The sequence below is a fragment of the Canis lupus genome, chromosome 10 (genome assembly GCF_011100685.1).
Source record: "Canis lupus familiaris isolate Mischka breed German Shepherd chromosome 10, alternate assembly UU_Cfam_GSD_1.0, whole genome shotgun sequence".
NCBI classification, from domain to species: Eukaryota; Metazoa; Chordata; class Mammalia; order Carnivora; family Canidae; genus Canis; species Canis lupus.
The window spans coordinates 41,369,120-41,396,616 of record NC_049231.1 but is presented as its reverse complement, the minus strand read 5'-3'; the positions used below and the strand labels follow the sequence as shown (position 1 = coordinate 41,396,616).

General features: G+C 41.6%; 2 protein-coding genes across 7 annotated transcripts in view; one reads left to right on the top strand and one right to left on the bottom strand.

Annotated features, from left to right (window-relative positions):
* Positions 1-9,319, top strand: part of SLC9A2 (solute carrier family 9 member A2) — a 96,791-nt gene extending 87,472 nt beyond the window's left edge. For both annotated transcript variants that reach the window (XM_038550902.1, XM_038550903.1), the window contains exons 10-12: positions 741-872; positions 2,144-2,234; positions 3,529-9,319. In XM_038550902.1, coding sequence (XP_038406830.1) covers positions 741-872; positions 2,144-2,234; positions 3,529-3,899 — 594 coding nt within the window. In that variant the 3' untranslated portion in view covers positions 3,900-9,319. The remainder of the gene's footprint in view (positions 1-740; positions 873-2,143; positions 2,235-3,528) is intronic.
* On the bottom strand, positions 70-27,388 carry MFSD9 (major facilitator superfamily domain containing 9). 5 transcript variants are annotated; one of them, XM_038550905.1, is made up of 9 exons: positions 27,239-27,388; positions 22,859-22,946; positions 21,628-21,671; positions 21,375-21,504; positions 18,007-18,216; positions 14,231-14,902; positions 11,638-11,844; positions 10,712-10,781; positions 70-3,637 (listed from the first exon to the last, which is right to left on the bottom strand). In XM_038550905.1, exons 1-7 carry the CDS (start codon positions 27,341-27,343, stop codon positions 11,795-11,797), a joined length of 1,299 nt encoding a protein of 432 aa, XP_038406833.1. In that variant the 5' UTR covers positions 27,344-27,388; the 3' UTR covers positions 70-3,637; positions 10,712-10,781; positions 11,638-11,794. The 5 variants fall into 5 exon arrangements, with proteins under 5 accessions (XP_038406833.1, XP_038406834.1, XP_038406832.1 ...); XM_038550906.1 differs by lacking the exon at positions 10,712-10,781; XM_038550904.1 differs by having other exon boundaries at positions 2,242-3,637; positions 10,712-11,844.
* Positions 27,389-27,497: the final 109 nt, after the last annotated feature.

The window sequence follows — 27,497 nt, the reverse complement described above, 5'->3', positions numbered from 1 at the left end:
AGGCTTGAGCCCTCTTCTCTAACATTTTCTCATATTTCTTTGAGACTTAATATAGTTCAGGACACAGGAATATTCCCAAGAAATATATATTTATTCTATCAGAAAATGAACTGAATTACTAATTGCAATTCATTTTAAGAAACTTATAAAACTAAAAATGTATGTCACTCAGAGGCCTGGTTTAGAAATTTTACTGTCTCAAATACTAGCACATAGTTCATGCGGATTCTAGCAACAGCTTTTTCAATTTGACAACCCAGTTGAAAAGAAGTGTTCTTAATCGAAAGGACATGGCACCACCAAGTGGCTCAAAGTGGTTTGTTTTTGTACCGGTAATTCCTATTCAGTAAAGAATGTGTAAAGATGAATTGTATGTCTTCCCCAGCTGCTAATGATGGCTAAATACGTACAGACTACTTCAAGGTAGACAAAGTATGAATGATGAGGAATTCCATCATATTCTGATTTATGAAGATCGCACTTCTCAATGAAAGATAACTGGCAAACTTCTATTAGAAGACAAATGCTTTCAAATTTTGAACAAATGTTAACCTTTTTTTTTTCCATCTCCCATACACATTAATTTTTATACTTTTTTAAAATTTATTTTTCTGCTCTGCATGTTGGTTGTTAAGTGCCTCGCTGAGGTACAGAGAGCCAAAGCAGCACAGTAAAGTTTGGGAATCTCTGGGGTAGCAATCAGTTTTTCTTGTAAGATGTCTCTTGTGTTTTCATTTCAGACTTTGTCCTACAACAGACACAATCTGACGACCGACACAAGTGAGCGACAAGCTAAAGAGATTCTGATCCGACGAAGGCACAGTTTGCGAGAAAGCATCAGGAAAGACAGCAGCTTGAACCACGAGCGCAGGGTAACTGGCGTTTGTTAACCATTTGTCTGCGGTGAGGAAGGCTTCCAGGAGTAGAGTCAGCAGCCATTCCAGAGGCTCTTGTGACCGGATGGCCACTGAGGGTTGATTCATAGGAATTCTGGGATGGAATTAATTGTAAAGTCTTTCCGGATGTTTCTACAACACCTATTGTGTCCGGGCACTGTTCTAGGCACTTGGTATATGTTGGTGAATGAAAGTGACCAAGATATCTTTGCTTGTAGAATTCATATCCTAGTGGGGAGAAGATGCCCAGCAATCGAGTAAATTATCTATTATGTTAGTAGGCAGGGAGTGCTGTGGAGAAAAACAGTGCTTGGAGGAGACTGGGGGTACAAGGAAGGGTCAAGTTACAAATTTAAACAGCATGGCTGGACCATGTTTCATCTGATGAGTCACGTTGGATCTTTCTGGTGAGAGGTTGTGGCCAGAAGATAGGCAAGCTGCAGGTACTAGAACTGCAAAATCACAGCAGTTGGGGGGTGTGAATGTTCACCTTCTCACTTGGTCCAAGGCATTGTCAACAAGATAAGGAAAATCATTTTTAAATGACATTACAATTGATTGACTTCACAGCAGTTATTGCATCTTAGTATTATTTTTGTGAGTATAACAGACATACAAGGTTGCATTAGTTTTAGGATTGCATCTCATTTTTAGTAATATTCTGTGTTGGTCATCAGAGACTAAAATGGTAATATGTAAACAGGTAGATTATCTTTTTTTTTTTTAAATGTGAACATGTGGCAGCCCTGATTAAAAGTTAAAGTATGACACAATTGAATTGTCAGCCAATTAGCTATGGTAACACTTTTCATTCTATCATTTCAAGACTTACTAAAGTAACTAAAAGTTAAATATGCTACATTTTTCATATATTTTCTTTCCATATGTATAGGTTCTACTTTTTTAGTAATACTCTTATTAATAGGTGTTTCCATAGCTTCTCTTTAAGAAGACTCAATGGTTTTCATTATTATTTCATTATTCTTATTTCTAACGGTCCCACTTTATTTTCATTTTCCTTAATACTGATTTTGGTTACATTTTAGATGAGATTTAGTTGTTTTAAGTGAAATAATTATTGCTCAGAACTTTATTCACCATCCCCACAGCCCCTCACACAGTAATTTTATAATAGAGAAGTACAATTTTAATTTTTAACATCAGGGTTTGATGTAAAATTTTAAATTTCTGATATACAGTAAATGACCTCTGCATAGTCTAAATAAGATTTTCCATGTTTTCCACAGGCTTCCACTTCAGCCTCTCGATATTTATCCTTACCAAAAAATACAAAGCTTCCAGAAAAGCTACAAAAGAAAAAGAATATTTCCAATACAGGTAATGATTTCAGTTGGAGCAGAATGAGTAAGTTTATTTCCTAATATTCATAAAGTAGAGAAATTTCCCCATTCTTTTTCTTCATTGAGGACAATGAGTTTAATAGTTTGCAAGCCTAAAATAATAATATGGTGACTTATTATTAGCATTATAAGCTTTTTGGATGGAGCTGCTGTACACATTATGAATGAGTTCATTATTTTCCATAATGATTCTATTTGATATAGCAAAAGCAAATGCTGTCACCTGTGGTTAGTGAGCAGGTAAACAGCAAGTTGTAAATTTGCAAAGGTGTATTTAAATTTTTGCAATTTCCATATATTTTCATAAAGGCAGCCATAAATTTTACTGCCTGAAATCATTAAGGCTTTGACATAAAGTCTCATATCTCTTTATTTAATGATAATCTTTGTGTAGACTCCAAGCCATCTACTGTGAACCCCAGAGGAAGTATGTTAGGTACCATGTTATTAAAATGTGGGATGTAACAATTACCTCCCCTACCCCTTTATTTTTGCTTGTTTATTTAATTAACCAAGAAGAGGAAAGTCAAATGACAGCTGGTGGTGATGACTGGTGAGATGAGAAATGAGAAGGGAGGCCTGAATGTTTAGAGCAGTGGGCCTTGTCTCCACCACATGTCCACCAGAACATTCTTTTTGCCCCAAGAATCTCAGCTCCCACCAGCTGTCCTACCCAGTTCTCTAGGACTTGAATTCTGATAACCAGCTAGTTCTGATCATGTATCTCCCCATTGTTTGGAGAGTGCATATTGGTACTACAGCCCTTTTATGAAAATATAAAGGAGATAAAGAAGGTTGTCTCTGAGATTCCAGATCAAGACAAGCATTTTTATAATAGCAGCCAAGTGCTGGTTTGCTTTCTGTGTGCCAGACACAGAGCTGAGCCCTCCTGGGATTGTTCTGATGGGGCAAGTGGGAACACAGCTGCCACCGCCAGGGCACCTCACTTTGATAGCCAGCTCCACCACTTATACTGTCTCTTGAACTTCAGTTACTCCACCTGTCAGATGGGTGACTATGAGGATTAAATAGGTTAATGAGTTTAACAGTGCTGAGGACAGTTGTCTGGCACAGTGAACTCTTCAGTGTGTGAACATTCAACATTAAGGGATGTCTTATGCCCAGGTTGGTGGGCTAGAGAGAGTGAGCCCTCTGACCCTGCGCTGCCCAATTCTCAGCAGGTGTTGGCCCCAATCATGCATTGCGAGTCATTTACAATCCCTTCTCTCTCAAACGCATGCCCATGTTGTCCTTCTTTTGCTCTGTGGTAGGTGGCAATAGCAGTGACTCAGACACAGATGTCGGGACCACCGTCCTCAATTTGCAGCCCCGAGCAAGGCGCTTCTTGCCAGAACAGTTCTCAAAGAAAGCCCCGCAGTCCTGTAAAATGGAATGGAAGAATGAGGTAGACGTTGATTTGGGACAGGGGCAGCCTTGTACCCCCGCAGCTCCCCACAGCAAAGAGGGGGGCACCCAGACCCCAGGCATGCTCCGGCAGCCCCTTCTCTCCAAAGGCCAGTTTGGCCCAGTGCAGGAAGACAGCGTGACTGAAGGTATCCGACCCAAGCCGCCACCCAGGCTGGTCCGGAGGGCATCGGAGCCTGGCAACCGGAAAGCACGATTTGGAAGTGAGAAGCCTTAATGGAAATGGCCAAAGCAGACCTGGGGTGACTGACCCAGCACCCCTGGCGTTGGTTACTCTTAAACCTGACACAACAGTGGGATCCATTTCATACCCTCTATGCATCTAAATCCTTTCTTTGGGTAGAAGAGTCATACCATTGATTTATGGGATGGATGCTTAACCCAAGAAGAGGAAAAATCAAAGAAAAAAAGCCCTATAAAATGCCTTTTATGACTTTTTGCTAGCAGTTGTATTCTTCACAAGCCTAAAGAAAGAAAATTGTGTGCCTTTATTGAACTTGAATGACAGAACTTGAAGTTTTTAACACACCTGTGCTGGTGAAAATTTTAATATATACATATATGCCTCACATTTTATTTATGAAAACCTATGGATATCTGTAATCAGTTTTTAAGCGAAGGGCGCTAAAAATACTCAACATCTCTCCAAGGTGTAAAGGGCAGCTCCCGGAGGATGGTGGGCCATCTGCTCAGAGTCAAGGTGTTTCCCCATCTTGAGCTGCTGACCACTTGGTAAAGGACGAGCGCAGCATGGAGCAGGGATTCTTGGTGAACTCAGGCTGGGGAGGGAGTCAGAACATCTAGGCAGATGAGGAGGCCTGGCTCCCATAGCGCAGATTCCCATAAATAATGAGTCTACTGGATTTAATTTATTTGTTACTGTACGTTTGAGGGTAACATATAGATTCCATCTCTTGTTTGTGTTTGAATGGTGCAAAGAGAAAGACTGTGTGGGTGACACGATGTGTGACAGACTTGGTGGCAGCTTTGGACGAAGTTCCAGCATGTGGGCCTCATGGTATATGCGGGGAGACACCTGCTTACATTTTGTTGGCAGGTTTTATATTGTGCAATACTGGGAAGAGGATGCAGGAGATTCCCTTTCATGCCCATCTATGACTACCGGCTTTAGAATTTTTCTTAGAACATTCTAGAACTTTGAATACAGGTCAGAAGCTCCAAGCAGACCATTTAGATAAACATAGTCCAATGTTTAATAAACTGGTGAGAGTTCAGGTTTTGAAATTTATTCAGGAAGTACTTTGGAGAATGTAGGAGTTCTTTTTTTTATTTTTTGCACTAGTCTGTAATTTGTTACTTCTCGCCCCTCAATAAAGTAGTGACAAGTTCTTCATATAAAAATGGATTCTACTCATCTGAGTACTTTTTAAAAGTACAACAGAAAGACAAGAAGTGGAATATAATCATTAAAGAGTAATATTTGAATTTTTGTCTCAAGCTGTAGATTTTATTGGCCTTTTTTTTTCCCCCTGAAAAACTCCTTAAAACTGGACTGGAATGAGACTCTAAATGTCTGGGTTTAAATATAAATGAGGCCACACGATAGTCTACTGAGAGCACATTAGAGGTGCAGCAAAGGATACAAATGACCATCAAATTGTTAGTAGGAAAACATGAATAAATTAAACAGGAAGATTCAGGACTCAGAAATCCCCAGCAGTGCTTCTCTTATCTCCCTCCTCTACCCCCACCAATGTGGAGAAATAAATCTTTTACCCTTTCTCTTATCTTCTACAGTCTTGGAATAGTGCTAAGATTGTTGGGTGTGAGGCAGAGGAAAAGATAAACATACAAGGTACAATTTCCTTCCCAAACTCTTCCACGTTGATAAGTGGAAAGCAGTATAGACACCCTTGAAAACTGTAAGCTTAGGATTCTGTGCCAAATATCTTAATTTTAACTGAAAATATTTATATTAAAAATATATATATTTCATCCGCTGAAAAGAAATTAAAGTCATTTTTAACTTAGAATTTTATTATAGGAATGTGATTCATCAAGAGATGAGATGTATATTTTTGAGAATGCCAAGAGTAAATTTTTAGAACTTAATGAAATCTGAAAAGAAAGGTTAAAGTAAAATGACCTTAAAAATAAAGTTCCTGATTTTTTTTCTGGTGTCCTAGAATACTGAATATTATAATAAGTCTAATTTTCTGGAACCGAAGGAGAAAATATGAAAATCTTTTTACATTTCTTGTTAAACAGGTATACCAAATTTAGCTTACACTGATTAAAAGTCAATAAAGAATCTGGTGGACATGGTGTAAATTTAAAAAAGCACTTATGTCATTATCAGTTTAACGTTTTTTGTATTTTTGAATGACAAAAGCAATGAAAAATAAATGTGACTTCATTTTGTTTTTTCTCCATACTTTTTTTCACATAAAATTATTAAGTTCTAGACACTACAGGAGAGCATATGAAACTCCTTAAATATTGAAACAGTCTCAATATTCTGTGGTAGAGACCCATCCCTGACCCTTTATAAATGACTCGCTAATGCAAGCAATACTTGATCCAACCAAAGTTCCAGGGTGACTATAGAATTTTGATGGGTCTTTGGTATTTAACAATTTTGACTTGAACTACCTGCAAGTGCAAAGTGTAGGCTTATTTCTTTACCTGTAATGCTAAGGGCTGATTTTGGGAACAGGCCAGTTAGCAAACAACTAGAAATTGACTCCAAAGCTCGATACTTTTAAAAAAATGTGCGTTTTGTGGATAAGACCCCAGGATATCTGGGACAAAATTCCCTTGGCTTTTACTAATTTTCGTGGTGGGTAAGGGGAATGTTTATTTATGTAAAAAACATAGAGAAGTTATTTATTACATGTCTCAGTATGTTTTCCATTTGTTGCACTACCCAAGTCATGTTTATGTTAAACCTGGCATTTTATAAACAAGTGTGAGAATTGTAATATTTTGTTAGTTCAAAGTTCACACTTGACTTTCTTCTCTGAAGAGTGATTAAAAAGATTTCTTTGTCTGGTTGAAGTAGCTATTGGCATTATCTGCCCAAGCCTGAACATTGTATGTTGATTCCCTTTGTCAAGATGAACAAGAAAGGCTTATGACTCAACTGTCTGATGATCTGAGATTTTGCGTGTGTGTGTGTGTGTGTGTGTATGTGTGTGCTTAACTTTTAGAGCAAAATGTGTAGCTTGCTGTTACTTTATATCCGACATTTTAACCAGGCCCTTTCTTCAGTCTACTTGTAAGGCAGTGAGAGCCCATTTGGGTAACTGATGCCTGGCTGTGACCACAGCTCTTTGTTCAAGAGAAATGACACCTCCCTTCAGAATTTTTTTCCAATGTCATTCACTCCACGTGGCTTGACATCCTTAAACGTGGTCACCCACTGCAGATGTGCAGACGAAGCACCCACATGATTAGTTTTGAACGTCTCTACTGTTGTAATGGTACATAGTTTTTTGATCCCTTTTGTCTTCTAACTTTCTACAATTTTTTTCCAAAGAAAATTCTATTTTACTACCTCTAAAAATAGTCGATAATGGTGGTCAGTTCTCTTACCTGTCCGGTCAGAGAAGAAGTGTTTCTATGTGTAGAGTTAATGTATCTACTGTAAATGGATTATCAAATTTTCAATCTGCAGAGCATATTGATGATTTTGAATGGCTCAGAACCTACTTCAGGGCTTTTATGTCACAGATGTTTCATGGGGATCTGTTATCCTTGTATTGTACGATATGGAAATGTCCCTCCATGAGATGGCCAGTAGACAGGATGCCAGACACATCGGCGGTGACTTTTCTGATTTTCACTACTGTAACAAAACACCCTGAATTAAATATGCAAATGTTTTTCTCCCTTTTCTTTTTTTATTTCACTGGGTCCTGTTATGTCATCAGTACATGTGGTAACAAAATTTGTAATTTAAATGAGGCTCTCTGCGTCCAGAGTTTGGATTGCCAAACAGAAATTTTATATATGTATACCGACAAAGAATTTTTCTTGGTTTCTGTGAAATGTACAAAAGTCTAAGTGTTAAATCAGTATGGAGTGGAAACATTTAATGGAATAAACATAAATGAAAATATTTAATCATTATGGATAATGCATCACAAGAAACCAGGACAGCCCCCAATTCCAATTTTTACATTTATATATCAAAACCATTCTCATTTGTGATAAAATTGGGGTCATATAGCTGGAATTAGTGAAAGGTAAGAATTTAAAAGTATTAAAAATTTCAGTTGCCTTAGCTTCAAATACACATAATATTTCAAACAGGGCTAACACTGTTACTGTGTTAAAGAAACTTAATGAAGATTATAACTGGTCCATTAATATTCTACATGTAAACGGACTATTGTAAAGGGTTCAAAGATAATGCATGCTCTGGAATATTAAGTGCTGCCTTCCCAAGCCAACTCAAGCAAGACAAATTAGATTATTTTCATCCACTGTCTTTACCAAATGGCTTTTAAACATTATGCAGGGTTCTGTACCAACACATCAAATTTTTAGGTTTTCACTAACACACAGTTTTTGGCACCTGCTCAAAACTGTTTACTGTATTTGCTACTATAAGTATCTGACTGTTGGGCAGCCAGTTTAAGTTCTTATCTTTAGCTGGAAGGTTATTTTGAATGTGCTACAACTTGGCATACTTGATTGTTTTGTTCATTCCAAAACGATGGCACAGTGAAGGTGCTTTGAAGGTGGCCAGGAGAAAATGCTCACCCTTAACCCTGTCATGACCGCCTGACACTGTCAGAAATTGGCTTCGTGATGCCTAGGCCTGTGTTTCAGCCTGCAGCACAGACCAAAGCAAGCCCAGGACATGTACCCATTCACGTGCCCTCAGACCCACAGGGGCCAGACTCCATAGTCAGCAGCAAATGCATTTATTATATCAGTTCATTCTGGATAGTTCATGTGGTTTTAGTTCCATTAGGAAAACTCAGGATAGGTTTAGGTGGGTCTAAGGTATCACACAATAAAATAATTTTCAGAAAAAAAAAATAGTAATTCTCAGTCTGGGGAAGCACCTGAGTTCCAGCGATTCAAAATGGAAGAGATCCTTTGATAAGCCCAAAGAAAGGTCATTTCCTATTCAGTGTTGTAAACTGCAACTATTAATAGGTATTTTAACTACTTTTTTCCCCCATAGTATATGCTTTTGAAAAAGGATTTTTATTTATCAGGATGTAGTATAGTTTAAATCAAGACTGATCAAAATACAATTTTTTATTCTAACAAGATCCCTATAGTCCACTTTTATGCTGTAATTTATGCTATATAATTACTGGTAGTAATTAATACCTCCTTCCTTAATGTTTATAATTATCTTTTCCCCTTGAGGAGCAGCACAAGCTGTTTAAGAGTATCCAATTCCAAATTAAAATCAGCATTATTTCTTACAATGTACTGAATCAGGAAAACAAAAATTGTCTATATTATCTTCATGCACACCTGTCTGTAAAGTGGTGCGTCTAGGCGATCTGGGAAAAATGAGAAATCTAAAGTAAAATAATGTTTTAAAATAAGTTGGTATTTGTGTACTTGATAAAAAATAAATCCTACTGATGAGATGTCATCTTAAAATGATTTGCTTGCCAAAGATGTGCAATAAATTTCAGATTATATAAACATTTGGCTTTAGCATATGGTTTGAAAAGCCAAGAGCATCTTCTTCTTACAAGAATGTGTTGTAAGCACAACTGAAGGTTAACATTTTCAAGTGCTTCTGGACTCTGACCTATCGTATACATCAGGATATAGCAATAGCTCCCAAAAACTACAATCAGAATAAATGATAGCACTTCATTATAACTTTAAAGGGATTGTATTGCTAAAGAAAATTATTACCATGTAACTAGCAAGTTCTTCAGGAAAAATAAAAATTTAGGACAGAAAACTGATTTTTTCAGTCCATTACCCTGTTCTGAGAAGAGCCACACTACATCATCCTGGCTAGAGCTGGTAACCTTATTTCAGAGACTCCTTAACGGCTAAGGTTTCCAGGGGGAGAATAGGGCACCAGAATCACCATGCTGGCTTTTACAATACATTCCAAATAAAAAGTTATCCTCTCTAATCAGTTCCCAAATGCCTGAAATTTCCCCTAAGTGGATTGACTTCTCTCTCCCCACAGATGTCTAAATTTCTTAAAGAAGTGTCCTCAGGAAAAGGTGTCTTAATGATTTGAATATGCAGAGCACAAATTCCCATAAATGCCCACATTGTTCTCGGCCAGTTAACACAGGATAGGGCAGGATGTCTCAACACTCATCACCAGCTAACCTGATAGTGCCCAGGCCTTTCAGATTTTTGTGCCCTGATTCCCTTAGTGTGCATGACTTCTCCCTCACATTCCTTTTAGATTACTGCCCTCGAGGGATCTTTAACATAAAGTCCAACATTCTCCACCATGAATTCCTCTGTGGTTCCCCCTCACCTGTGAGAGTAAGAGCTCACTCCTGAGCATGGCACATGAGGCCCTTCATGATCTAACAACCCAGGGACTCTCAACGCTGGGGCACTTTGGAGTCTGGTTCTAGAGGTCTAGGGCAGGTGACTCTAATATGCAGCCAGAACCACTGATTTCAGCCCCTTCTGTTTATTGCAGGCATAACTCTTAACCCACCCGGCCTGGGCTTTGGCGTCTTGCACGTTACTGCCCTGGCTAGGCATTCTGATTTTTTTTTTTTTTTAAGATTTTTTAATTTATTCATTTGTGAGACACACACACACACACAGAGAGAGAGAGAGAGAGAGAGAGAGACACAGAGAGAGGCAGAGACATACACAGAGGGAGAACCAGGCTCCATGCAGGGAGCCTGATGCAGGACTTGATCCTGGGACTCCAGGATCACACCCTGAGCGGAAGGCAGATGCTCACACGCTGAGCCACCCAGGTTTCCTGGCATTCTGACTTTTGCTCATCTGTCTAGACATGAGGGCAGAGGTATACCTTCCCTCTGTGGAGAAGGCCAAAGTCTTCTAGAACCCCAAACCCTGAGGCTGATTCACAGAACTTACCAATTGTGGCTAGCATAATGCTGAAAGAGTGCCATATCCTTCATAAACTTCTCAGTCAAGTTCAATGCCCCTAAAATAAGATTCCATATAATATTAAGTTGAACCAGGGACACCTTTTAAAAAAGGCAAAAAAAAAAAAAAAAATCCATTTCTCTTAACACTGAGGTAGTAACAAAGTCGGTTCTAAAAATCTACCTCACAGGGCACCCGGGTGGCTCAGCAGTTGAGCGTCTGCCTTCGGCTCAGGGCATAATCCCAGGTCTGGGGATCAAGTCCTACATCGGGCTCCCTGCGAGGAGCCCAATTCTTCCTCTGCCTATGTCTCTGCTTCTCTCTGTGTCTCTCATGAATAAATAAGTAAAATCTTTTTAAAAAATAGCAATTCCATGTGGCTCAACCTAAATACTTAGGAAATTATTACAGAAGCTTCCCAAGAACTCAAAAACAGAACACAAACTTTAGTTGAGCAGATTTAATTTCCCTGAGATAATATTCCATCAATTATACAAATACTGTCTATAGACCAGTGGTTTTCAAAGTTTACTGTGCATAAAAAGTATCTGGATATCTTCTGAGAATGGTTCCCAGCAGGTCTATTTGGGGTGTGAATGTCTGCATGTTTAACAAGCTCCAGGGAATGTGGACAATGTTGGTTCTGGAACTCACTTTTAAATATCCACACATCAGACTTTTTAAGGGGAACTACAGGCATACATCAGAGATATTGTGGGCTGGTTCTAGACCACCTGCGATAAAGTAAATATTGCAATAACATGAGTCAAATAAATTTTTTGGCTTTCCAGCATACATAAAAATTATGTTTATACTATACTGGAGTCTATTTACAGTAGCATTATGTCTAAAAAACAATGTACATACCTAATGAAAAAGACTTTATTGCTAAAAAATGCCAACCATCAACTGACCTTTCAGCAGGTGGCAATCTTTTTGCTGGTGGAGGGTCTTTTCTCAGTGTTGATCAGGGTGGTGTGTGTTCAAGGTTGGGGTGGCTGTGGCAATTTTAAAAAATCAGACGGCAATGAAGTTTTCCACGTCGACTGACACTTCCTTTCACTTGAACACTTAGGGGCCACTATAGGTTGTTAACTGGCCTGCCTTCAATATTGTAGCGTCTGAAGAAATGGGAAGACCAAGAAGAGGGCAAGAGACGGGTGACCAGCCAGTCGGAACACATACATTTAAAGATTAAATTCACTATCTTATCTGGGTACGGTTCACGATGCCCCAAAACAATTATAGTAATGTCAAAGATCACTGATCACATATAACAATACCAAATATAATGAAAAAGTTTGAAATACTGTGACAATTACCAAAATGTGACATAGAGACACAAAGTGAGCAAATGCTGGTGGAAAAAATGGTGCCGATAAACCCCTTGACACAGGGTTGCTATGAACCTTTGACTGGTAAAAAACACAGTATCTGTGATGCATAATAAGATGAAGTGCAATAAAACGAGGTACGCCTGTATAATATTTATTTTTTTAAAAAGCCACATGAGTGTGGAGAATAATAAAAATGTTTCTCTACTCTCTATACTAAAATCAACCCTGGTTTTCAGTATTTCCACGTGTCTGATTAACTGTAAAGCCCTAATAAATTTATAGGCTTTATTTAACTTCAAAAATAAAGTGCTATGATTTGAAAAATTTAATAATGACTATATTAAGGAATGTCTAAGAAACCTGTCTACTTCTGAGTGCAGAGAAAAGATATAATCTTCAGAGAGATTCTATTTCATTGAATAAACCCATGATTACTTCTTGTCCTATAAGTCTAACCTCTATGATGATTTAATGTGCTCCTTAAGGGTCATGCCATTTTACATTATATTTTGGTTTCCTCAAAAGGACTTGGTGCTCGCATAAAAGTTCACAATTATGGCACTTAATAAAAGGTTAATATTTTCCTTGTAGCTGGACAGGAGAAAGGACAATCTTCAAACATCCGATTAATTCTTTATCATAAATACTTGGGTTTATCCCACACACAACTTCTAAAACTAGAGAAAAGATTTTTTTCCTGCTTTACATACAATACATTTACAATTATACATGTGTTAGGTTGAAAATAGGAATGATTTTCTAGTGGACCAATCAAAAAGAATGAAAGGAATGTGAACTCTGATAATTCACAGGAGGAAAAGTGAGGGGGCTTCAAAATAATTATCAACAGGTTACATCATCTAAGTAGCAAGAGCCTTACAAATGCTTCCTTGTGAGTTTGTGCTAAACTTCACTCTGGGCCTCTCAGCTGGACCCTGGGATGCTACTTTTGGAATGACTGTTGAGGCCTAGAAAAAGGCAAATCGAAACATTTCCCTGTAGATCAGTGTCGCTCTTTTATTCTCAGGTGTGATATGAAAATGAGAGAAAGAAATGACCTTCACCATACGACACTGTAGATTAGTCCCTCTGATGAGACTTCACTCTCTTACACTGCATGAGATGTTCATCCTAAAGGCATTCCTGTGCTGTCTTTTCCACTGGGCTCTACCACCATCCAATCAATGCAGCCCAACAGAGCATGGGCTTCTGGAAGCAGTTCAGGCCTGATATCCAGGGAGAACTGGCCACACTGACAACCTCAGCTCCTGGAAGAGCATGGGGCCTCCAAAGCTGTGGACACAGGGTAGAGGCCCCATGAACCTGTTTCTCCTATTATGGAGCGTGACTGCCACGAGCTGGGGAGGTGTAACACACTGCAATCACATAATTTTAATAGTTCAAACTGAGTTAGCTATACATAAACACAAACAAGTCTCTGGCTTTGACTTTAATCAAAACCAGCGTCTCTGAATGATCCTTTTTCTGTCTCCGTGAGAAAGTGCAAGGGTTGCTTATTAAATACAGGTTCCTGGGCTTCCCCTAGGCCCGCAGAATCAGTATCTGGGGGTGAGGCCGGCCATCTGATTTTCCCCCAGCTCACCAGGGGGAACCTTGTTATAACTTGAGAAAGTGACAAGCTCGTTTCAATATAGTGGCTTATTCAATCTCTAGGATTCTGATAGCAGAAAACCGCCCTCTTAGCTTATGCAACTTGACATGAAACCCGTGTCTCAGCAGATCATTTTATTAATGGGTTACCCTCCTTTTTACTTAGCAGGGGAGCCTATCATGGGTTATCCCAGCACATCTTCCTGTCCTGAAGCTGCTAGCATTTCCCCCTGGAAAACTTTAACCCCACTGGCCACATTCAAAGAGACTTCTAAATAATGTTTAATACCTTCTCCTTTGACAAGGCTCTGACTTCTGATGTGCCCGCAGGCTGGACCTTGGTGTCTATGAACCGAGCACATCCGCTGGGAGACCATAGGTCCTGGCCTCTGTCCCTTCCTCACGTCCTCCGAGTTGGCTTCCTCCATCCAGTTCCATTCTACTCACTTTTTAATTTGTCCCTCCCGCCGCCACGGTGGCGGGCTCTGTTCAGAGACATCAGGAAAATGGCCACGAGGGCCAGGGCGGCCCCGAGGCTGGGGGGCCCGCACGGGCTCACCTCCTGCGCGAGCCCCGAGAGGAGCGGGGCGACGATCCGGCCCACGGCCGTCACCGACTGCCCCACGCCGATGACCGTGCCGCCCGCCCTGCGCCCCGCCGGCAGCCAGCTGCAGGTCGGTGACGCAGGTCCTGCCCACGGCCGTGGAGACGGCCAGCAGCGCGGTGCAGAGCGCGGCCAGGGCGGCCGAGCGGGCGGCGGCGTGCAGCAGCAGCAGCAGGCAGGTGAGCGCGCTCGAGCGCAGCAGGATGGCGCGCCCGTCGTGCCCGTACAGCCGCAGGAGCGGGCCCAGCGCCAGGCCGCCCAGGGCGCCCAGGGCGCTGCTGTAGCTGATGAGGCAGCCCGCCGCCCGCGGCCGCACCCCGAAGCGCTCCTCCAGGGCCAGCACGAAGTTACTGTAGTAGAGCATCACCGCCACGGCCATCAGCAGGCGCACCGCGAAGATGTCCCACATTTCGGAAAATACCAGGCTCTTCATGTCGCGCAGGGTGGACGCGACCTCCGCCCAGGGCGGCCGGGCAGGCCTGGTGCTGGCGGTGCTCTGGCGCGGGGTGGCTGGCTGCTGCTCGGGAGGGTCCGTCCTCCCCCAGGGGGCAGGGCTGTCACCGGCCGGCCGGCCTTGCTCCGTCCTGGAGAGCTTTGCTTCACGCCAGGGAAACAGCCAAACCAGACCTGGAAGATGGCAGAGGACCGGTCAAGGCAGGCTGCGTGCCCTGAATCCCACGGTGCCCCCGCGGGGGATGAGCAGTTATTTGCATGCGATTACCATTCTGTATTTTTGTATTAGTCCGTTTACTAATCTGTGTTTTCGAATCCACTGTTTAACTATTCCCACAGCCACTTCTACTCCATTTTTGATAGAACTCTGCTATTCGCCTCAAAAAAAAAAAAAAATTCTACACCTACAAAATGTTCACTTTTTTCCTCTGCTCATGAGCCCATGATGGTTTCCTATATCATTTAATATTGAAATTCTCATGCTTTCTAATTCTCTGCGATCCACCATCTGCCTACCCATCCATCCACCAAACCATCCATTCACTACTTGTACTTTATTCCGAACACTTAATATTTATGCTTCCTAAATAGGACTATATTAACCAATAAGACAAGACCTATAAAAATCTCTGACCTCAAAGAATTTAACTCGAAAAAGGGATTTGGACAAGTAAAACACAGCAATTGGATTATAGGGTAAATGCTATGTTAGGGGAAGCACAGGGTGCTGTGAACACCCACCCTTGCCTTGTGGAGAAGAGAGGGGCAGCTGCACACTACTGACCTTCAGAAAGCACCTGCTTGGAACTGCCCCTGGTCAGGGCCACCATGTACTTTTGCAAGTCACAACTCATAATCTCCGGGGGTGCCATTCTCATGGACCATGATGCATGACCTTACAGAGCAGCTCAATTCCTATTCAGATAATCCCATCTCCACCCTTGGGACTGGCACATTCCTGCCTTGGTCGTTTTATTTATCCCATGCCATCCAAGTAGAATGACCTACTGCCAATCCATGCCCCCAAATTTCTTCAAACTGAATTCCAGCTTGCCATTCTAGGACATCTTTTCCAAACTCATCCTGCTGGATTTTTAGTCCTTCCACACTTATATTCAACTTAGACCAGGGGCCATTCAGACTGCTTTATGCTGTTTTCAGCAACCATATCTGTGTATGTTGTTTCTCCACAGTACAGGCAGACGATTCGCCAGGGACTAATTTGTGACAGAAAACTAACTACACGAGAATGCAGGCCTCGACTTTCTACCTCTTATCACCTTTAAAAGTGCCTCTGGACGCTTTACAGGATCTCAATAAAAATGTAAAAGGACTCGCTGGTGGACTGAGAGGAAGAGTATAATTAAAATAATAAAAATGATAGTGATGACAGCAACTGATGTTTAGTGAGAACTCAGCGTACTTAACGCAGTGGGGTGAACTCACATGTAAGATCTCCAACTCCCATCCTAGTAAGCCTGGGAGTGTTGTTGCCCTGTTTTATGGATGAATAGACTGAGGCAACTCGCCCAAAGCCCACGCTAAAGAGTGGTACAGCAGGATCTGAATCCATGTCTGCCAGACTCCAGAGTCTGAGTTTTTAACCAGGAAAACAGAAATCATGGACAAAAAAGATATAAAAGTCCTTTCCCAAGCAAAGTGGATGATCAGAGTGAGGATCTAAGAAGCTGAAGGTGGAAAAGGGATTGGGGAAAACAGTTGAAGGCATTTAAGGGAAAAAACGCAATATACTGTGTTCATTGCACTGGAAGGCCAAACCCCGGCGTGAGACCTGTCTGCTGGCCTGCCTCTGCTATTGCCTGCATCAGCTTGGCCTGCTGACCTCCACATTTCTTAAGAATGCATAAGAAATCCCTATTACTATTTTTAGCTATTGTGGTTGAGAACACTTGCAGCTGAACTATCCCTGACTGACCCAGATCCATTCACAGGCTTAGGTTAGGGCATGATACTAAGCAGCATCATTGCAGGAGAATCCAGAACAGAACTCCATCATAGTCTTCGTTTATACACTGACTTCTGACTTTGAGAGCTATCACATTCATCACATTCCTTCACGGGGGAAGGTACCTGGCCATACCAGCTGGTCATGTGCTTCAAGTATTTTATCTAGATTTACACTAATCCATTAGACCTCACCTCCTGGTTGAGGTCACAGGTTAAACTTCTGGTAGGAAATCATAAAGTTTTCCTATGAGGATTGACATTGAACTCCTGAACTCTGCTTCCTGAGTGTGATATCCTAGCTCAACATGGAATCCATCATTCACCCTGGAGCCTTGAATACAAAGACTGAAAAAGATGAAGTAGAGTAGACTCTCATTAAATTTAAGGAAAACCGAGTAACGTGAAACAATCCTCTTGTTTATAAAGTTGCTTATCTAAGGGTCAGCCAGGTACCAGTCTCTGGGCAAATTCATCCTTTTTGCTTTAGGCAACTGGCCGTGCTCATAGTCCAGTATGTATCCTTCTATTCATCAGATATTACTGAACATCAGCTTTATGCCTGGCCAGTTCTGGGTAGGAGTGACAACAGTGAGCATATCTCTACCCTTATGGCATTTACTTTCTAATGGTAGGTGTGGAGAGATAGGGAGGAGAGAGGCGGAGAGAATATAAGCAAGAAAACAAATTGAGAGTAAAATTTGAGAAGTGCTATGAAGAAAATGCAGTAATTTTAAACAGAATCATCAGGAAAGGTCTTTCCAAGGAAGCAAATATTTGACACTTGAATGGTAAGAAAGACCCAGTAAAGATATGTGGGAAGAATGTTGTAGGTAAATGAAAAAGCAAATTGCAGTACCCATCTGTGGGAATAAGCCTGGCACATGTAAGGCTGACTAGGAAGCCAGTTGGCTGGAACACACAGGAGGCAGAGAGAGGGGCAGGGCCAGCCCACCACATGCCGTGTGAGACACAAACGTGCTTTAGCATGTTGGGGAGATATGGGCAGGTGGTCTGCAGCAGGGGAGGAGGTGGTCCAACTTTGAAAAATAAGTCTGCCTATTCTAAGGTGAAGGGGATGAAGAATACAGTTATCAGGATAAACACTGTGTGATGTACAGAATTGCTGGACCACTGTATTGTACACCTGAAACTAATATAGCAACGTGTATTACCTATCCTGGAACAACACCACCAAAAAGTCTGCCAATTTCAGGAACCATGAATTGTAAGGAGATAAAAGTAAAATAGGTAGGTTGGTCAGTAGGAGTGCATAAAACAAACGGTCTTCTTATGATGAAATGTCAACTTACCAGCATTGAGAAGGAAGACACAACAACAGATGAAGGCTGTCAGATAAAATCCACCATCTAACTCAGTAAGATATCCACCAACCATGGGACCCAAGATGAAGCCCACACTAGACGCTGCATTGAATTGTCCGATTACTAGCGGCCGTTCTTTCTCTGAAACCAGATCAGAAAGCAGAGCCCTTGAAATGGAGAGTGTATGTTTAAAAATACCTGCAAGGAGACAAGAAACATGCTTTGTAACAGTTTTTGGACCAAAAGAGTTGTGCATGTGATCTTGCATTTCATCTCTGTCACTGATAGAGTTCTGGTCTCCACTGAACCTCTAAAGTCTGCAGTTTCATCCTGCCATGACTGGACTCCTGGTCTAGCCTCACAGTCCTAGCTGACCACCTTATTCCTGGTAGCCACGCCCTGAGTCCTCTGCTTTCCCTCCTTCTACCAGCACATCCCAGTATCTCCAGTTTTCTGTTACCCAAGTGCAATTAATTCATGGTGGCTTCTACACAGAGATGTATCATTCTTTTTTCATTTGCTCAGTGAATAAACATTCACTGCATGTTTACTATATGTCCAGCATTAACCTTAACCCTGACCCTGAAGTTAATGCAAGGAGCAGAGAGCAAAATGGACACAAACATATGCTTCACAGAGTTTGTGAGTGTGCATGCACATGCGCATGTGTGTGCACGTATGTAAAGGTGATAACTGCTAGAGAGCACCAGGGCAGGGAAAGAAGGATAGGGAGTGAGTAAAAGTATAAAAATATGATGACTTGGTCATCTATACACTATCAACTGCCTTTCTACTAGCAAGAGGTTTGTGAATTGGTTAACTGAACAAACTGAAAGGTGGGATAAGAGATTTAAGTGTATGGAACAGCTTTATAGTCCTCATACTTCTGCTGATGTACTTGACTCGTCTGCACCCATACACCCATATGTTGAATACAGACTGATGGGTTCTGGTAGCATAGGTTGCCCACAGTGTTGATCAAAACATGGCAGGGACCCAATCAGCACTGCTGGTGGGTCAGCCTAAAGTGTTCTACTGGTTATGCAACACGGTGGCTTCCGGTGATCTCTGTGAAGTTAATACCACTCTGTATGTCACTCTGCCTGCATGCTGATCCTGGGTTCTATACCCAACTGTGTCTAAATATTAGAGCAAGGCATTTGCCTGTAACCAGCCTCTTTGGGAAGCAAACTTATAAAGCTCTTTTGGAATTAGGCAGAAAGACTCTCTCTAGAGCTACTTCCTTAAATGTGAGATGATTCCTAAGAGGCCTGAGAGGAATCCTGTGATTATTTCTGAAATGATACCAATGTTGGGCTCACCTTACACACCCAAGGAAGGAGGAAGGTGAAGGTATCCTGTAAGCAATCCAGACTAGCTTCCTGTTACCTTTTAGAGGTTAGACTGGGGGACAGAGAAAGGAGGGGAAAACTATGTGTCTAATCCCTGTACTTCAACCTCCCTCCGGCTCATCTTCAAGATACAAGGACCTGAACCTACATGTGACATTGTACAGCACAACTCTGGCAAAGCTCCCCATGGCTCCCTAATATTCTTGGGCTAACTAAACATTGTAGAGGTTCCTGTAGCAAGAAAGAATTTTTATATATAGCTCTCCTGTTGGCCAAGAGTATGATGTATATGATAGAACCAGCACTACTCTAAGCAGGCTCATGTCATATTAAATAAAGATATTTTAATCTTCTCTATAAAATTCTACCTATTGTATACAGGATCTATTAACCTCATATATTTCTTTAGAATTATGAACAGCCTTACTGCTGAATGGTGGACCATATTATATTTATACATTGCAACCCAAACAAAGCATGTATAATAACTTCAACTTCAGATGCACATAGAGCAGCCTTTGGTTGGATTTTGTGTGGTAGGGGGGCAAGTTAGGATACTGCTCATATTTATTTTAAAGCATATTTTTTGAGTCAAAAGAAAGGCACAGCACAAATTTTGGAGGGGTGAACTCAAGACTTTGAGAGTAAGTATGTATGTCATAGAATTGGTGTGAAAAATCCCAAATAAGCTGATCATCAACTCTATGTTGATGAAAAGGACTTATTTTATGCTTTGTTCCTCTGGGACATTAGGTAAAAATGAGCAGCTTAATATTTATTTATTTATTTATTTATTTTTAAAGATTTTTATTTATTTATTCATGATAGTCACACAGAGAGAGACAGAGAGGCAGAGACACAGGCAGAGGGAGAAGCAGGCTCCATGCAGGGAGCCCGATGTAGGATTCGATCCCGGGTCTCCAGGATCGTGCCCTGGGCCAAAGGCAGGCGCCAAACCGCTGTGCCACCCAGGGATCTCTGAGCAGCTTAATATGGGCAGAGGTCCAGTGTTGCAAACTTGTCTACCAAGGCAGCAGTCTGTCACTGTTCTATTGAGTAAGGGGAGAAGGAAACACTGAAACTCCAGGGCTCTAACAGCTAAGAAAGGCAAAGAGAGAATAAAGAGCTTCCACAGGAACTGCCTATACGCCACAGTATGACAGCACTCACAAGCACTGTATCAAAGAATGGACAAAATAAAAGCTATTTTGAAAATGTCAGAAACATTCAAGATCAGTTTGGAAACAGAAACTGACCCATAAGTCACTACATCGTCATCCTAGTATTTCCCTCAAGCAACAGCTAGAGTTACAGAAGACTGTAGGAGAGCTACAGTAGGAAATTTCAATGTGAAGTCAGGAAGCCCAGTTTTAAAACTGTACACTTGACAAGGGAGAGAATAGTAAACATAGTGCTGGCCAAAGACTTTTTTTTTTTTTTTTTTTTGGCCAAAGACATTTAACAAATTCTTACTGATTGAATGTAGAGAGATCAATGGGAAGGAGACAGGTCTACACAGCAGCATAATGATTCACACTGACAGTGAGGGCTCCAGGCCCTGGGCCCTGTCATGTAGCTCTGTAGCTCCACACAAGTGAGCAGAGCCTGACTGATACTAAGTGCTCCATCAACAGCAGCAGCTGGTGTTCCAGTTATAATTGCTCTTGCCATTATTCTCTCTTTATATAACGTCTTATCAAGAAGGCACCAACAGAGGTGCCTGCGTGGCTCAGTTGGTTAAGCATCTGACTCCTGGCTTCAGCTCAGGTCATGGCCTCAGGGTCCTGGGATCAAGCCCTGAGTCAGGCTCCGTGCTCAGCATGGAGTCTGCTGGAAATTATCTCCCTCTCCCTCTGCTCCTCCCCAAGCTCACACCTGTTATCCCTCTCTAAAATAAATAAAATCTCAAAAAAAGAAAAAAAGAAGGCACTGACAAGTAAGACTCTCTCTTTATACATTTACATATAATTGATTTTTTTTTGAATGAAAAGGGCAAGAACTTACCCACAGGGATTCTAGCAAGGGCAAACAGGAACACATTGGTGGATGCTCCAAGAATCAGATAACCCAGGGCACTGAACAGAATGCACACCAGCAAGGAAGATCGTCTTCCAACCACATCACTCCAGCAGCCCTGAGGAAAGCAAGGAACACAGAAAGTCCTCGACTCACCACCTTTAACAACCACCACCATCTCCATCAGAGTAATCCCCCCCAGATGTTACCAAGACGTATTGCCAGATGGGAGACGACTTACCACCAATGTGCTGGAAAAGAGCTGCAAAATGCCATAGGAGGAGCCTACAAAAAACATCAGTAACATCAAGAAAATCATCAGGACCCACCACAAAAATGGATTAACTTGGTAACAACTGTATAGAAATTAACAGGAAAACATTAGGGGGAAACAGACCATTTTTAAAAATGATATTCCCTCCTCCCAACTTTTTTTCAGTTAGAAGAGTAAAGCAATACAATTTTTATTAAAAGACCTTCAAAATAAAATTGAAGGAAGCAGAAGAGAGACTTAAGGCAAGGGCTGCCCACTCTGTCCGAGAGGATCTCTCCCGCTTTATGAGGGTGTGGTCCCTCAATTGAGAAGACCCAACAGAGAGGACTCAGGGGAGTAGAAATTCAAATCTTCTAACAGTTCTACTAAGTCTTAAAATTTTTGTATTATCTTTTATGCCTCTAACATTCCAGTTTTATGAAATGCTTTAGTTTCATAAAGAACTGACAAAGTTTTACAGAGTATTTTTGCCTCCACTACATCAAATCACATGTCCCTTCTGCTCTTCATAAAAACCTTCATGCTGCTGTGTGGGCCAGTGTAACTCTACTTGCCATGGGAAACACAAATCATGGCATGGAGGACTTACCAAATACGGTGTATACAACTATCCCCAAACATTTGCTTATCCAGCTTGTGAATAATCAGTTGTTAGTCTTAACAATTTCTTGTTAATTAGCACAATCCTAAGCTCTGCTGTGTCCTCTTTGGTAAATAGTGACTTTCAGATGGAATTTTTATGCTGCACAGGTAGAGAAACCCTATCATCCATCCAAGACACCCTGGTGGTGGTGCAGGAAGCTTGCAACCAATTTGTCAAGGCTCATTCAAAGTCCCTTTGCAACAGGACTTGATTTCTGTGGATTACGTTTCTGGTTCCTGCAGGCTGCAGTCTGCACCTAGCCTTTAACATACACAGCCAACTCCTTGGAGAGGCTCAGTAAGTAACTGTAATATGATTGGTGGTGAGGGAAAGGGAATGATGCTAACCCTCAAAACCTCTGAACACAGGTAGTCTAGGAAAGGTGAATTACATTCGCTCCAGGGTAACATTTTGAAATATTCTAAAAATTCCTTTTATTCCACTTTCAGTTTACCTTTGGGTAATATTCAGCTATAAGACTCATTTGTTTTTAGGTGCTTAGTCCAGAAGATTGAAAATTCGGTGCTCTAAAAATGTGCAATATTAGCCACTTACCTACTATTCCAGCAACTGTTGGACTTGCTCCAAGAGACTTGACATGAAGGCTCAATAAAGGGACGACCATGCTGACACCAAACAAATCCTAAACAACAAAACATTGATTAATACAAATTAGAAACGGATGCTTAGGTGTTCCTAAAGTAGTAATGCTAACAAGACTGATTAAAAAAATAAAACCAGTATCTAAATTTTGAGCAAATAAGAAATCATAATTGCATCCTATAGTATGCTATACCCATTAGCTTAAAGTTATCAGAGAATCAAAATACAATTGTTTTATAATGGTTGCTACCTATAAAGACCTGATCACCCTGACCTAGAATCATTTCAATCTTAGCTTCCTTTAACTGATCCTTAATATTCAAGGAGGACGTGCTATAGAAGTGAATCAAATAGAAAAAGCAAAAAGTGTTTCTGTGTAATGAAGGGGGAAAGGAGGCAGGGATAATGCATATTTCGTGGCAAAGCAGCACTTGTTTCATAATATGAATGTCATCCTGGAATCAGGGAACGTGACTAAAAGGTGGTTTATAGCCTAATCAAGTACTATCTGAAAAGAAAGTCTCAGCAAAGCAGGAAGGAGAGAGAAGGATGGGGCAGTGGGGAAAGCCAATGTTCTGCAACTAAGTCAATGAAAGTGCAGGGGATTTGGGGTCAGAAAGACAGTTCTAAGTTCAAGCTCTATTACTTACTAAACATGTGAGCTTGCAAAGCTATTTAATGTCACCAAGCATCAGTGCTGTCATCTGTAAAGAATGGGGATAGTAACAGCTGTCTGGTAGAAATATGATGTACATTAAGAGATGTAATGGCTGTGAAAGGTCTAACACACAACAGAAGTTCAAACATATTTTCTTTTTTCTTCAGTCCTGGGGATAAGTACTGATCCTTTTTGCTAGGTATTCTGAGTTCACAGAAAGAATGAATTTTTCCTTTAAGTTTTGTTCTTATTCCTACTTCACTTGGTTACTTGCATTAAGTGCTTTAGAAGAAGGAAAACACAGTGCACACACAGTTTTCTTTATATTCAACTGGAATTCCTTTTTTTTTTTTTTAAATAAACCTGGTTAAACAGTAAGAAAGAAATGCACAAAAAATATTTTTTCTTTGGAACCACAATTAATCTTCTGCTTGCCCCTTTTCTTGGTGCTGTACATTCACCTAATTTTAGAAACACGAACCTCTATGCACTTTTCAGTGGCCTCTTTCCATGGTTACATCTTTGATGGCCATGTTTTTACTATCAAGTGTCCTTAAATAGCTCATAAATTTATATTATTAGAACTACAGCTTATTATATTGATTTTAAGGATTTTAGAACAACAGCTTATTATATTGATTTTAAGGGCTTTACATTTTTTTTGGGTCTAAGCCAATGTCTTTTGGGCTTTGCTGTCCGCTTTGTTTCATCAACTTGCTGATGTATGATACTTAAAAGACCCAAAATACATCAGTTACCTACTGAATTTTCTGGATCTTTCAGAAAAGGAATCATAATTGTCCAAAAAGATTTTTTTTCCAAAAAATTCCCAGTACCACTTGTCATGTAACATTCAAAAGGTTATTCTCCATAAAAGATAAGAGAGAAATAATTAAGTAGGCTGATATTTATGGAAGGTAATAAGAAAACAGACTCATAAGTAATAACTGCAGATCAGTATTATTTTAACACTTTATAGCCTGAAAAAAAAAATTATCTATTTCCAAGGGTGCGGGTGCTACTTCTTTCAGGAAGTTGTGTTCTAAAATTCTCTTCCCCTTTACTATAAAAGGCAACTCCTCTCTTCCTGTGAATCCACAGCCTCTTCAAAACCACTGGCTTTGAAAGCACTTTGAATGTGGCAACTGGTCATGTGCTTGTAACTGTTGAAAAAAGGAAATCAGGTGAGAGAGGACCCCTTAAATCTTTCATGGAACACTGACATCTCTCAACGAAAATTGGTGAATACGCTAAAAAGTTTTAGGATCTTTTTCAGGATAGGAACCCAATTATTTCTTGATTAGAAACTGCCTCCATAAAAATGAGTAAGAGTCCTGACTACAGCTGATGAAATAAAATACAAATCTTACCATGTGTCTGGAGGAAAGAAGGGATTGAAATCATAGATTTTAGCACCATCTTACAATGTTAACCAAAAAGGGCCTAGAGGGCCATCTTCATCTTCCTTCTTAAACAAATTAAAACCTAGAAGCCCAGATGAGAATTAAAAACAGAATACTTTGGTAAATGACTTCTTTAATCTTGTTCCCTTCCTCTCTTATTAATCCAAAACCATTTTCCCAAAAGTCTTAGGGGTCTTCACATCTCTAAATATATTTAAAGTAATAACTAAGTTACGCATAATATTCCTTAGATGTTTCCTAACAAAGAGCCATTAGATCCTTCAAGAATATCCAAAGCTGCACATATTTTAATAAAGCTTACAACATTTCCCATTAAAAAAAAAACCCTACTCTCTTAAACTTTTGGGAAATCTTACATTTTTCCCTGAACATATTAGAGACCTAGTAACTGTCTTGCACAAATTATTAAAATTTTACATCGGGCTTGCTAAATTAGACTCGCTGTGTGCACAGCACCTAGACAACATATGAGAAGCTCTGTATAGTCAAATCTATATCAGAAGGCCAACTTACAGTGAATGATCTGTGAATTTATTGAAAACATTCAAACTATTTTGAATTTTAGGTCATGTTGGTTTCTCTGAACTCCAATTTGGACTTTCCAGGTGAGGGCCCACCTTCTTTTTATCTGGCAGAACCAGACAAGTAGCACTGTCTGAGAGAGGGGAGCAGTAGCATATAGCCAGTCGCAGACCCTCCCAGAGGGTGGATGGCAGTCAGCTCCCTTCTGGAATTTCAAGAACCACTCACAATCAATAGTTTTGAATTGTGGGTGACTGGAATGAAAGGTGGAAGAGGTGTATCTACACCCTGAGACTGAACTAAGATTAAGGAATGCCAGGCTCTGAACTGGAAGCACTGGGCCTGGGGGTAGGGTAGGCAAGGTTAACGGCAGGCAGAGATTCTGTGTGAGGTGCTGCCCTCCTGAGTGCTCATGGTGCTGTTTACAGGGATTTGGAAAATGCTTTCATCATTGTCTTAACAATTATAACTCAACATCAAACCTTTGCAGACTGATGAACACCTTGCATTGGGAGACTGCCTCCCTGCTTCTCTCCTAGCTGAGCATGGATCAGTATCCAAACTCCAGTGAGGCTAACATACTGGGGAGCAGTAGTCTTCACCTGCATCTGGGCAGAAAACATCAATTCCTCTTTGCCGGGACCTAGTGCCTTTGGCAACTATTCAAAGCCTCAGGGGGCAGTCTTTGCCCAGTGACACTTAACCTGACCAGTCCCTTTTGTCCTCAAGATACAGTCTTAGTCTCCGCAAAGAAGAAATCCTACTGGGTCCTTGTCCCAGTTCTCTCCTAACCTGGACCAGCTTGCAACCAGGGTAACAGAACCGGGTCTAGACTTGAAGGAGAGGAGTGAGGAGTTGGATCTAGGGTTCCTGCATAGGCTCATGAACTACCAACACAAGCTTCCTAGTAATATTTTAAGTTCTTTCTGGCAGGGACTGTGTATTTCAGTGAATGGAGCTCCACAGACTCCATTACATTAAGGTTTTCAGAAATTCTATGAATAATAAATGGAGGGAGGTAGGGATGACTTCCCCTATCTCACACTCATCTTTTTAAGCTTTCCATTGTAGGTGGGAAATTCATAGTAACTGTTCTTACTGAACTAGAGCCCCCCGCCCCCCAAATCATGAAAAAAAAAAAGTCTGCCTTTTCCAAAAAACAGTTTGTTGAAAGTCACTGTGGTTTGCATTTGTAAACATTCTAGCCTACCAGGAACCCTAATGAAATGCGCCTAAGTCTGCCCGAGCGGGGTCATCAACCCTGACCGGCCTGTGTATTCCGACCACACCTACAGACAGCACAAGAGCCAGGGCTCCCCAAACCTGCCCAGGAGCCCTGCCGTCCACCTGCGTGCTCTGTACGGTTCACAGGACCGAACGCCTGGGGTCACCCTTGAGCCGGGCTCAGTCACAGGACAGGCTGGTGCAGGGGGCTCTTAAAGGGCAGCGGGGGCAGAGGAGCTGCGGGCCGGGCCCGCGAGGGGCAATACAGCAATGATGTGGCCTGGTGCAGGGTGAAAGGGATTTGGGGGCAAAAAGCGGCTTAAAGGTTAAGAAGGCATCACCACGTAGATCGCAGGTTCTCAGCCCTGGCTGAGGTTTACATCCACCCGGGCTTCAGGAAAAAACAAACAAACAAACAAACAAACAAAAAAACCCCACGTCTCATCGGGTTCCGGGCTCCAGATGGAAGACGCCGTCGCCCTGCAGCCCAGCCCCAGCACTCACCAAGAAGCCCACCAGGTAAAGACACAGCAGGAAGCGGCGGGCTCCGACGGCACCGGGGCCGTCTGCCCGCGCCTCAGCCCCGGCCCCCGACTCCTGCCTCGGCATCTGGGCCGCCGGGGCCAGGCCGCCGCGACCCCCCGACTCCCAGGCGCCGGGTTGGGGGCGCGGCTCCCCGCGGCCGCTGCCGGGACCTCCCCCCGCGCGCCGGCCCCGCCCCGAGCGGAAGTGAGCTGTGTGCGCCTGCGCGGAGGGGCGCGGG